The sequence below is a fragment of the Lepidothrix coronata genome, unplaced genomic scaffold, assembly GCF_001604755.1.
Source record: "Lepidothrix coronata isolate B3197 unplaced genomic scaffold, Lepidothrix_coronata-1.0 Scaffold68, whole genome shotgun sequence".
In the NCBI taxonomy this organism is placed as follows: Eukaryota; Metazoa; Chordata; class Aves; order Passeriformes; family Pipridae; genus Lepidothrix; species Lepidothrix coronata.
Window position 1 is genome coordinate 4,262,583 of NW_016690248.1, and position 12,488 is coordinate 4,275,070.

Here is a 12,488-nt window from a genome sequence, read left to right on the forward strand (position 1 = left end):
ACAGGAGGAAAATGAGGTGAACAGTCTTACAATCTAAGGGGTGTTTTGAATCTATGTAGAATTTCAAGAGAAACTTGTATGTCTTTGCCATTCAGAGCTGCCAAGGAGAAATTTGTAATTCAAGTGAAATTTTACTGCCCAGGGTCTTATTCTGTAATTATTTTTTTTAAGAGTCCTGCTGTCTTGTGTTGTGCAGAGCCTCAACTTTAAAATAGGTGGGGGCGGCAAGCTATTAAAGCATTGATATGTGAGAGTTGTAACCAGTCTACTGATTGTTACGTTACCTTGTACTGGTTCTTGATCTATTTCACTTTAGTGTGTTAAACAATTTAGTAAAGTTACATTTTAAATGTTCCTGGGCACACACCTACCTGAAGATCTTCTGGTTTTGTCTGCAAAAAAGCCAAAGCAGAGCAACCCTTTATGGCAGGGTCTTGTTTGTTTCTTATAAACCTGTGCCTATCTAATAGCTCTACGCATAATGATGATTCACTGTCATATTCCCTGCGAGTCATCAATGTATCTTCTTCTGAAATAATATTTTGCACAGAAACGTCTAGATATCCCTTTGGTTTTTTGCATTTCTTTTCAGCAGACTTTATAATTGTTTTGTTCTTTAGAGGTTGTTATGGGCACTTGCAAACTCTGTCCTCTGTTTTGCTCCTCCTTCTACTTTGTTAGAAGGGTACTAAATGAAGGAAAGCAGTCTGCCTACTGGTTTCTGTTTACTCTTGCTTGTATTGGGCAGAGCAGAATGTACCCATAAACTCAGTTTGCTGTGGTTTTAGAAAGAATGAGTGGAACAGGAGGAGCTGTAATTAAGCCTGCAGGCTGCCTAAGAGTTTTTTTTGCCCACGTCTTGTCAAAAAATTATAATTCAAGGGATTGGAGTGCCTTGTGTTTTACTGAAAAAAATAAATGAATTGAACTGAACTATAGTCGTCCTTTTTCTTTCTTTTTTTTTTTTTAACAGGTCCTTCCACTTCCTTTTCTTCTTGTTCTAAATACAGGAGCAAGTCAAAAACACCAGCAAATGAACAAAAGAAGCCTGCTGAGGTAAGAACTAGGGTTAAAGGTTGGTTGCTGGTAGTTTTTAGTTGTGTAGTTTTCATGTTTCTAAGCCTTGAAATAGTGACATTTGAACCTAGTGCTGGTGACTGCTTTTGTCACCTGTCAAAGTCTGTGTGAACCTGTATTTTCCCCACCGTGTGAATATTATAGGAGCTCTGGTTGTTTGATGTCCCAAAATGACTTATGGTATGTGCAGACAGTAACATGTGGTTCGTTCTTCCCCTGAAATTTAGTATCATTTTGAAATTGGCAAAAGCTGGGATGGTCTTATGATTTGAGAGCATGGCACAGAAAAACAGTTCCTGTGTATGTGTTTGGGAAGGATACTTACTTTCTGCTTTAGGATGAAAAGAGCAGGACACTTAAGTGGGCAGGATATGTATAAGCAGTGCTTGCTCAGCATCTGCTACTTTGTTTTTTACTTTGGCTTTTTGCTTTCAATAAGGTTTCTTTTTACTCTGCCATCTCCACCTGTTAGAACCCCAACAGGTATCACCACTGTCACTGGATCTGTATTGACCCATATAATAAATTTGCATTTATGCACAAAGCAGTGCTCAAAGCCCTTCTGTCAACTATTCCACTGGTAGGCTCTCTTTGTGGAAGATTTGTTGGCTACCTTCTCCAAATTTTATGCTTGCTTTCTTAAGGGCTGAAGTCAGATACTAACTGCAAATAGGATAAATATTTCTGGCAGCTAATTCCCCTAACTTGTTATCACATTCCCTCTGAATGAGTCCTTCAGAATTTTTGTATGACTGTTGATGCCTGAGGTTGCTAAATAAAGACTGACAAAATCCACTTTGTTTCCATAGAATTTAAAGTTAAGTCTCAGAAATTATTATTTTGTGTACTATACCAGCAGCTTTTTACCTGTGTGGTTACTGCTGTGCAAGGTTGCATGAACTGTATAGATTGTGCTCATATAGCGAAACCTATTCAGCAAACATACTTCATGCTTCTTTTCTAAATGCTGTTAACTGGATGGGCTTGGTTTGGTAAGAACAAGGAAAATGATACAGAACGTGTCCTTTCTTTGGAAGCTTAATTTTTATTACAGGTTAATTGAAGAAAACTCATTGGTTCGTTTCTAAAATAAAATCTTATGTGTTTCAAAAAAGCAAAACTGGCTAGAACTAGCTACATAGTGTTTTATTTGCAGCCACCAAGAAGGTTAAGAAAAGCCTAGTGTGCTTTTTACCTTTAAAATGTTCGTATGAGAATTATGGTTCTGTAAAAATTTTAATCTTAAAACAGCTTGTGGCTACTGAGATCTTGTAAGTGTGTGCCTAGGCAGTGACTTTGTTACTAGCCAAGCTATGCAAATGGGAACTGAAGCACGTACACTGCCAGACTTCTTGCTGTTTCAGATACACCTCAGTGCTAGTCCCTTACCCAATACCTCCTTTCTACCCAGCCATCCAGCTTTCTTCTTGTATCCCTTCATTTTAGGGATTGTCCTGTTACAGTTTTCTTTGAATTTGCTCCATTCTGTCTCTGTGTGCATATGTACCTTATAAACAATAATTATGATGTGGTCCATGTATGTAGCATACAAGTGTTCACTTTATATAACTTCTAGCAATTAAAATTAGCAGTGTTTTCAGTTCCTCCTTTTGAGATCATCTTTGCTGCTTTCTACCTGTTCCAAGACAAAATCTTGATCCCTTTAATGCTTGGTAATAAGAAACTTTGAAGAACAAAATCTGGAATACACACCTGAAATTTAAAAAGTGTACTTCATAACATAAAAAGTGTATTTCAGTAATACTGGAATCTCTTTGTCATCTTTCATTTAAAATCCCTCTACCAGGAAAAAAAAAAAAAGAGAAAGAAATAAATCTCAAACTTTAGAATATGTCCTCTTCTGGAGGAGTGTCCTGCGTACAATATTTAAAAGAACCCTTAAACAAAAAAAAAGTCCTTTGGGGAAGTGAATGGAAGGGAAGGTGGCAATAATAATGTGTACCCCTTGTTTCTAAGACTTTTGGCTATCAGCAAGCACTGCTTCCAACCCCTTGAAAAGCGTATGCTAGAGATTGTATTGCTCGAAATGCTGTTGTCAGCAGAGCATTGAACTGATTATTTATGCACCAAGTGGTAACAAGGGTGTAAAGTGCAGACTGAAAAGGGACCCCACCACACAAACTCGTGTTGTAATCCCACGAGCTTTTTGTAGTAATAGTTGTGTTAATATCTATTAGATAGAAATTAAAAAGTTCAGGCTGACAGCATCTTTAGCAAGGCCTCTCTTTAACAAGTTGGCACTGCTCTCCTTTCATTCACCTCTGCTTGCCAGGCACCAAGCTGTTTCTTGAGTTAGTGATGCAGAAAATCTAGAAGGTCAAAGCTATAAATAGCTATTTGGGAATATTTTTGTTCATGGTCTTCATACATTAATTTTTCTTTCATACCAGCAAGCCTGGCTTTTTCAGTTAAATTGCATATGAATACATAGGCTATTTCCCCCTTCCTCAACCATACAGAGGTTGTTCCCTCTCCAAATAAAAGCTTGGGTTTGGTACTCTGACCAACAAGCAAGTGGTGAGTGTATGTGCCACTTGCTTCACAGGACTTCTCTGTATATGCCAGGATCCTCTGTGGTTGCCTGTAAAAAGTGACAACTGGCTGCAGCTGAGGGCTGCTCTGCCTTGAATTGCCTCCCAAGTGCTTTAGAATTGAGGTGGGTGTGGGAATGGCCCCAGTGGAGTGATGTCATCTGGTGTTACTGCCAGGCCAAGAGGTGCACTGTTACAGTGCAAATGTCAAAGACTGTTCCCATAGCCTATATCAGTCCAGAAGGGATGTTACTCGGTTGGACCTGGGGTCCACTTACTCCAGTCTCCTCTTCGGAGAAAAAGGTGAAAATAAGGCAAGCCTGTAATGATGCTTCTGCAGACCATGGTGCTGCTCTATGTAATGTCAAAAGCAAGGCTGCATCTCTTTCTTGGATTGCAATCTATCACTAACTACTGAGATGGTGACTTAAAAATTTTGTTATCCAATTAGCTTTAGCATTTACTTTGAATAAATAAGTTTTGTTAAGATTACAGGCACACCAGTAGTATAAAGTCATAGTCATTTTTGAGACCTTTATATGAAGATGTTGGTGCCACATGCCATTTGTGGTGTTGCCCCTCAGTGGATTAAAATGTAGACTGGGGGGGCTTGCAAGCCTAAGCAGTAGGCTGTGTGGGAGTACCACGATAGGAGGCATTTGGATGTCTGGCTCAGCGTGAAGCCTCTACTTAACAGTTTCCTGTCTCTATGAAAGCTGAAGCAGAAATTGATGGTGGAGTAATGGGAATCATTTTTGAGGGGAAAACCTATTAGCTGGAGTGTCCTGAATGACTACCCATTTCTTCTCCCTTATGCTAGTGGGGTCACAAAAGAGTGTAAGAGATCTTTATGACACTCAAATTAATTTTTTTTTTTTGGTCCCGTCTCTCTCTTGAAATGGTAAAGAAGTTAAGTTAGTATTGTGCTGGTTTTTTAAACCCTTCTCATGTAAGATGGCAGTATTTTACCTCTCCTTGCAAATGGAGTTTTGAATCTCACAGCAAGAGTAGTTTTTAATCCCTCATTGCTGATTGTGACAGCTGTGTTATCATGTGAAATGCAGCTTGTCTTCCAGAAGTAAATGGTCTGCTTTCATTACTTGGGTATGTGAAACTCGTTTTAGTGGCATTTAACTACCACATAAATCATAGGTCTTGATCCTGAGGAGCACCCTGGAAGACTAGACTCTTGGCAGAAAATGGATTCTTTCTGCAGTTTGAAAGTGGTTGCTTTTGGTCTGTAAATGAATGGGTGATATGGTTAAATCATATTGCTTTGCATGTACCATGCAGAATAAGAGACTGTTACTTTTTTTGTGTATGCTTACCTTAGAAAATTCTGAATTAACTTGTGTACGGTCTTCTCAAGACCTCTGGCAAACATGCCTTATCCATGAACTGCTTCTTAGCCTGCTTGGATTAGTTGATTTTAAAAAAATAAATTGCAATACTTTTATGTAAGTCAGAGGTTCAAACTCATTGGTTATTTTGAGATATTGTCTCAGGCTATTTGAACTCTTTAGGAAGAGGTGACCCAAATGCAGAAGGGTGTGGAACAGCTTGCTTGTGGAAGGGTGAGCTATTTTACCTTTGAAGTCAATGAGCAGGCATAACTGTAAAGTATGAATGGAAACAGCAGAGCTGCAGAGCTTCAGTCTTGCCTGTCCTTGTGATGGAAGAATTGGGGAGGAAAGGCGTCTGGGGGGGCAGGGCAGGATTTGATAAATGAGGCCAAAAGTTAGAAAATCTGTAGCAATTAAAAGGATATCCTTTCCATGCATCATGTAATTAGACTGTGAAGCTCATCTGCTACAGGAGGTTGTTGAGACTATGAATTAAACAAGATTAAAAAAGGAATTGGACAGATGATAGCAAGTACAGATTTTTCTAAATATCTGTATAAATTAATACCCACTTTAAAAATTGATTGTTAGGATTAATCCCCAAATCCAAAGCTTATGTCTGATTAGCAAGCAGAAGGAAACTTGACATGTTCTTGCACATTCTTCTGGCTCATGAGATACTGTCAGAGACATGATGTTAGGTAGGGTTGATTTAGTATCCAATTTCCTGGCTTTTCCTCTACATGCTTGTAAAAGGAGTCTAGGGAGATTCATGGCTACTTAAAAGAAAAGTACAATATTTCATTTGCTTGAGTCCTGGATAATCCATAAAAGCAGTTTTAGGGAGTAGGGGTTTTAACATTAGGATTTATGACATTGCTTGTCCACATTGTGTGAATGTTTGAGAACTACAAATTTAATGTTATACTTGTTCCTGTCTATCACAGCTTTTTCTAACATTTTAAGTTTTTCAGTCCAGTTGGTATATATGCCTGGAACTGTAGTTTCATTTCCATTTTAAAATTATGTTGCTTTTTATTTACTTTCTTGCCAAAACCCCCTCAACCAACCCAAAACCTAAGTACACATGTCTTAAGTTTCCACACTTCTCTATAATAAAGTGCCTTATTTCTGAAACTTCATGTCCAGATTTTAATGTATTAATAAGAAAAAACTTTGCCTTTCCAGGATGGCCCCACCAAATTCAGTTTTTGGAGCTTCATCCCCTGTAAATGGGCAGTCTTTTGCACAACGTGTAGAACATCCATACAAAGATTAAACTATGCTCAGATACTATATTGCTATATTAGACTTGTAATAGGTCATATTAGAATTTAACTTTTGTTTTATCATTTACAAGGTGATTTTAGGTGTAAACCTGCTGCTTTGTAAATGTGTTACAATTTTGCTGAGGACCTGTACTTACTTCAGAGTTTAAACAGCAGAGTAAGCTTTAATGCTTGCAAGTGCTTACAGGAATAAAGAAGTTAATAGATCCTTTCGAAGGAGAATAAAAAAAGATGATTTGCCCCTCATCATGACAAAAAATTCTTGTATAATTCACACTTTACTGTTTCTGGAGCAGTTGGCCTTCTTAGTCCCTAAGCAGTGGGCATGAGGAACTGAAACTTCTGTTGCTGACTCGCTGGGGGTTCTACTGGGTGCAGGGAAAGCCTTAGGACTGAAGCAATTAGATGCAATCCAACAGTCGAACTTTGATTGTAACAACAGAGCAATTAACCCATCATTTACTTAAGCCTTACAGGTGTGGTTCCCAGTCCTGGCCTAGACATCCGTGGCAGGTGGCTTATCCTTGCTGGGAGTTTGTAAGCAGTTGGTCAAAGTACCCGAAAGCTCAAGAAGAAATACCAGTTTTCTTTTCATTTCTAAAAGATGGCACAATCCATTTATATTTCCTTACACATGCATTTGGGCAATAAAAGGTGAATGAGCAGTGGCATCAGTCAGCTTCAGTAATAGCTTGCAGAGGGGTATTGGAAAAGGTATTTGACTCATATTTTTCCTTCTGTTAATGTGCTTTCAATTTTGCGGTAGTCATGAACAAAAGGTGCCTGACAGTCTGTGCAGATCTGATATTTGAATTGTTCAAGATAGGGTTTGTAGGAGGCTGTTGTACCATCAAGACCCATTCTCTGTTTTCAATGCTAGTATTTTACTGTAATTCTCTACAGCTTTACTAGTATTCTCCCTGAGATCTTTAGTGGATAAGGATACTTCACGCTATAAATAGTGTTCTTTGTTTCATAGGCTTGATTTATTCTCAGAGTAAGCACAGCAGGGTCCTGTGAAGAAGATTATATGTTGGATTTTCATAGAGTGCTTCCAGAAGGAGGTTGAGTTCAAGTCACAGACTGCTTTTGATGAAGCATTTATAAATAGATTCCAAGAAGTTAATTTTCCTTGGACATACTCTTCTAATGTAATTTCCAAATAGGACTCAGACATCTGAAAAACAAATAAAACATTTGGGCCATATCTTCATTCCACAGCTCCATGATATCATTGTTGCTTGGTGTGTTAGTGCTGTGGGGGGAGCAGAGCATCCATATTTCTGGAAAATTTTTGTAGAATTTAGCTTTCAGAGGCTTTAAAGACGGCAGTGTGTCTCTGCAGAGGTGACTAGGAAGTTCTTAATTCCTCAGCAAATCCAGGCAGACTTTTACTGCTTAGCAAAAAGCTAATCTTGGCTGAATAGCAAGGTATTCTCTTCTAGATTTAAGTCCCAGTTCTAAAGCATCAAATAAGTAATAGAAGTTCTCGTTGAAATGGTTAAGATTAGATGATGGTGACAATGATGACATAAGCAAACACATTTCTGATTGATGTCATTCACTGAGTGCTGCACTGTTGTCAGCTGAAACTAAAAATTCCTGGCAGCAAAATGAAATGGCAAGTTCAGACCAATTAGTCTTGCATGGTAGGCAAGGCTATAACTCTGACTTTTCATGCTTTCAATTGCTAAAAATATTTTTTAAAAATCCCACTGCCACAAGAGTAACTACTGTGGAATGCTCTCAGTGGTGGGGAGTTTCCCACTTGTGTGTGTATGCAGCTGGCTGTGCTAGCTGTGGTTGGTTGTAGCTCAGCTCTGCAAGGCCCTTCTCTGTCCTGGTAAAGATACTCAGCACCAGCTGAGTCTGCTCTTGAGGAGTGATGTGTCTGAATGGGAATACCTTATTAGCCTAGACTTGGCATGCTCATTTTTCAGGTATTTTCAATATGTATGATATTACAGGTATTAAAGCTGAAGGTTTGTGCTTTGCTTATGGTAAGAAGTAGACCTGCTTTTGGGTGACTGGAAGATGACCACTGCATTTCATGGCCTCACCGGAAGTGAAGGTGGTCCTTGCCAAGAGGAGAGTATGTGCTGTTGAGTGGAGTAGCTATTGTTCTCTGCCCGTAGTAAAGGAGCTGCATTGTTTTTCAAATAAGCGTCCAAAAAGAAACAACCATGAGGAAAACCTGGCTATCTGAATCCTAAAGGTGTGTCTGCTCTTTGTGTAGATGGCTTAGTTCATAGCCTTGAGGCTGACTGCTGAAGTAGAATTTACTTGATTTGTCAGACAAATTTTTTGGGTTCCCTGGGTGTTTTGGTTTACTTCCACAATGAAGGAAATAAAGTGAGTATTCTCATACATTGTCCTCTGAGAGTATTTTACTGTTGGAAGACCCTGCTTGGCCACATGTGAAGAAATGATGAATGACGGGAGCTAGAGATTGTAATGATTCAAGTGTCTGCAAGAAATCTTCAATTGGACTTATCACAAGTATGAACAGGCAATTCTTAGGAAGCCTAAGTTGAATTTCGGGGTTCCTTAAGGTTTCAGCATGTTTTTATTGGTTAAATTTTTGACCTTAAGTGGTACCTGTATTATAAATTTTATAAATCTGAAGCGGAGAACTTAATATTGCGATGTAGTGATGGTGTGGTCAGTACTGTACAACAGTCAAAAGAAACCCAAAAGAAGTCCATGCTCCATGGGATTTGTGCTCTAAAAATAAAGATGATACAGTTCACATACATAATGGATGATCAGAAGACTTGCTACTAAGCAGTGTAGTTAGAATACTGATGGCTTTAATAGCACTTTTCATGTAGTGTTTAAAAAATAGTGGGTTTGATATGAAGTACTCCACTTCTATATTCTGTCAGTGGCTTAAAAGGTAGTTTGTAAAGCACTTAGCTCAGATAAGTTCTGAGGAATATCTTTTCTGATAATTAAACCAGTCATTGCATTTCTCATTTATCAGACTTTTTTTTTTCCTACTGGTGTTCTTTGGAATTGTACCATGGTAGTGTTTCTCATAATCATGACTCTGTACCTGTAATATAGAAAACTAAGAGGCCTTTTAAGTGGAATAAATAATTTTATATTTTACTTTTGGTGTGTAGACATACTGCCTGAAAAAAACCCCGGCTTCTTGTAGTCTTAATGCTTTTGCTCTTGTTATTCAGATTGTAATACAGGTCTGCTAGGTACCTGAGGAGTTTTACACAGAAGGCAGCAGTGAACAGTCTGTTATGAACCAAGGCTGATAACACATTAGTAGCAAATATGAGAGCCTTGAGTCTGTGCTTTTGAGTTCCCTTGGTCAGCTTGCTCTCCTGGCAGCCTATGTGAGATGCAGCTGTAGGACATAATGAAGTAACACTGAGTTCCAGGTCACCAGCAGCCTATTTCAATACCTGTTTTTAGTACAGAGCCTTTTAAAATAATGTTTACTTGATGATTTCAAAGAACAGCTGAGAATTTTTGCAGTAGGCATAACCGGTCTGGTGCTGTCAAATTGAAAAGGGTACACGAAGATATTTGGCTCTGAGATTATTTTATTACTCTTCTGGCTATAAAACTGAATTAGTAAGAAGAGAGTTCAACCTGTCACAGCTTATTGCAGGGATATTTTCCATTTCATTTTACTGCCCTTGGAGGATATGATTTCTCATTACGATAATTCAGTTAATTAGTTGTGATGTCTCCCTAACACCAAGCCACAGTCACTGTTTTGCTTTTATCAACATTAGGCTGATGCAGTGTAGCAGTGGAGGAAAAAAATCAAAAGCCCACAAAGGACGCATATGCACTTTAGATAAATTGTATGCACCTGTAGTAGACAGACACTGACATTAAGTAAGTCTTGAGATGACTGATAATCATGTTTGTGTGCTTGTAAAAACTTAATCCTCATGAACCAAGCGTCGAATGTTATGGCTGGAGATTAGTCACTGGTGGGTTTGCTTTGTTTGAGGGTGGTGTCTCGTTGTACAGGTTTGCTAAAGGATGCCGGGGCTGGATTGTGTCGCTCTGCCTGCGTTGACACTGCTTAGGCACAGAGCAACACAGGTCTCGTGTTTCAGCAAAGGCAGCTGTTCATCTTTGATCTTTGAGATCCTGACCACTAAAACTTCAAGTGGTTTTAATAAATGAGCAAGTGTCTGTGCATCAGTTTTGCCATGGCAACTGTTCGTAGCCTGTGATGAATATGACAGTTTAAAGTAGCTAAACTGAATGAAACAAAAGGATACGCTACCTTGTAACTAAGTTGGGCTAAAGCCTACAGTCTGGCAAGTAGAATAAGTTAATTGAAAGTGATAGGGTGAAGAGTCTTGAATCAGATGTAGGCATCCTTTTCCCTCTTCCTGGTCTCCTGTAACAGCCTTCTTCCTTCTGATTAGCTGTCGGGCAGGAGCATGGTTTTGAATTAGTGTAAACTTCTTGTCATACTGCACCTAATACGCTAAGAGTTAATAATATAGGTAGTTTCCAATTGACCTGTTTGTGCTGGTACTCTCTAAAAAAATTATCAGGTATGTGCATTGTTTCAGTGTAGATTAAAAAAAAAACATACTGCTTTCTTTAGCACAATGCTCTTTCTCAAATCATTCTTTTCGCTCCTGTGTTTCCTACAGGTGTTCCGCAAGGATCTCATTAGTGCCATGAAACTACCAGATTCTCACCATGTCAACCCTGATGAGTACTATGTCTTTGCGGACACGTGGAAACAAGAATGGGAGAAAGGGGTTCAAGTTCCAGCCAGTCCCGAAACTATTCCACAGCCTTCTCTCAGGTAATGGTGATCAGGCACAGATCATGTGCACAAAATGTCAACTCAGAGAAGATGGTCTCTCAAAAACAGATTGTCCAAATGCAGTCAGCTTTTCTCTGTTGTTATATTTAAATCTTCAATGCAGCAGCCTTCAGATGTTCTTAAGCCACACAAGTGCCAATTTGGAAAACATGTCTGTGGCACTTCAACCACAGATCTCATTCTGTCTGTACACTGTTATAGTATCTGCATCGTGAATTTAAAAAGATCTTTTTTCCAGATTAAAAGCTGTTTTTTCATTTGAGTATGGTAAATTGAATAAATTACAAATAAACCCATACCTTGTACACGTTACTTAAAAGGTTTCCCTATAAAGCTTGATAATATAGAGCACTAGGCATGCAGTAGTTACTGCTACCTGCTAAAGTTACTCATTTGTTCATATAGTTTAATTTTGGCTATTGTTGCCAAAGCTTTAACCCTTTCTGCCTTCTCTCACCACAAATGGCTACTTAACATTGTAGAAGTTCAGTGATCTCAGTTTCAGGAGATAGATAAATAGTTTTTTTTCTCTCACACTGTACCTAGACTAGGAAAACATAGCAATGTAATCCTGCAACTCTTCTGTGCATACTTCAACATAGAAATGTTATTGCCAGCATGGTCTTCAAGACAAAGATGAATGAATTGTCCAGTGAAAGCGCTGATGCCAGCATAATTTAATTTGCACTGAGGCCATTGTCAGTACCAAGTTATTAAAAATAAATATATTGCATCTCATACCAGCAGTATTATATTAGAAGAAAAAATTGCTATAGATTTGGCTGGACTAGAGAAAAGAAAAGCTCACAAGGGAATGAGAGGAAAAAATGATCAGGGTGAAGCAGGAGGAAGAATGGCAGAAGAACATTGTTTGTGTTAACACTGAGAACCCACGTTGTCCAGTAAGAATTATGTGGGATACAGCTTGACTGCTGCCTCCTCCTCTTTAATGCCTTATTTTCCACAGTTTTTCTCTTTTCCTTGTCCTTGTAGAGGGTTAGCTCCAGATAGCATGCAGAGCTGCACCACTCCATTCTGTATCTCTCTGGATTCCTTTTATATATAGGGCCTTTTGCAGTGAATTTAGAGAAAGATTGACTTTATGTAGTTTATTTTTCCCATTGCAAAATCAAACTAGTCAAACACTGAGTTTCACCTCTGGAAATAATTGAGAGATTGAGAATACAAATCTTTTTTTGCCTTGTTTCTTGGATGATTTTTCCCCTTTACAATTTTGCTTGGCATCATAATGTTTCTTGCATAACAAAAACAATGGATTGTAATGTGGATAAAGTGTTATTTACAAAATAAGTATAGGCAGTGTATCCCAAATGGAGAGCAAGGATTTTTCCCACACACAGATACTACAGTAGAATAAATTAGCTTTCATGCAAAAGCTGGTATTTTC

The 12,488-nt window shown here is 38.5% G+C and overlaps 1 protein-coding gene across 2 annotated transcripts in view; it reads left to right on the plus strand.

Moving 5' to 3' along the window:
* JADE3 (jade family PHD finger 3) overlaps positions 1-12,488 on the plus strand; it is a 72,254-nt gene that overhangs the window by 32,265 nt on the left and 27,501 nt on the right. For both annotated transcript variants that reach the window (XM_017818446.1, XM_017818447.1), the window contains exons 4-5: positions 974-1,056; positions 10,902-11,059. In XM_017818446.1, coding sequence (XP_017673935.1) covers positions 974-1,056; positions 10,902-11,059 — 241 coding nt within the window. The remainder of the gene's footprint in view (positions 1-973; positions 1,057-10,901; positions 11,060-12,488) is intronic.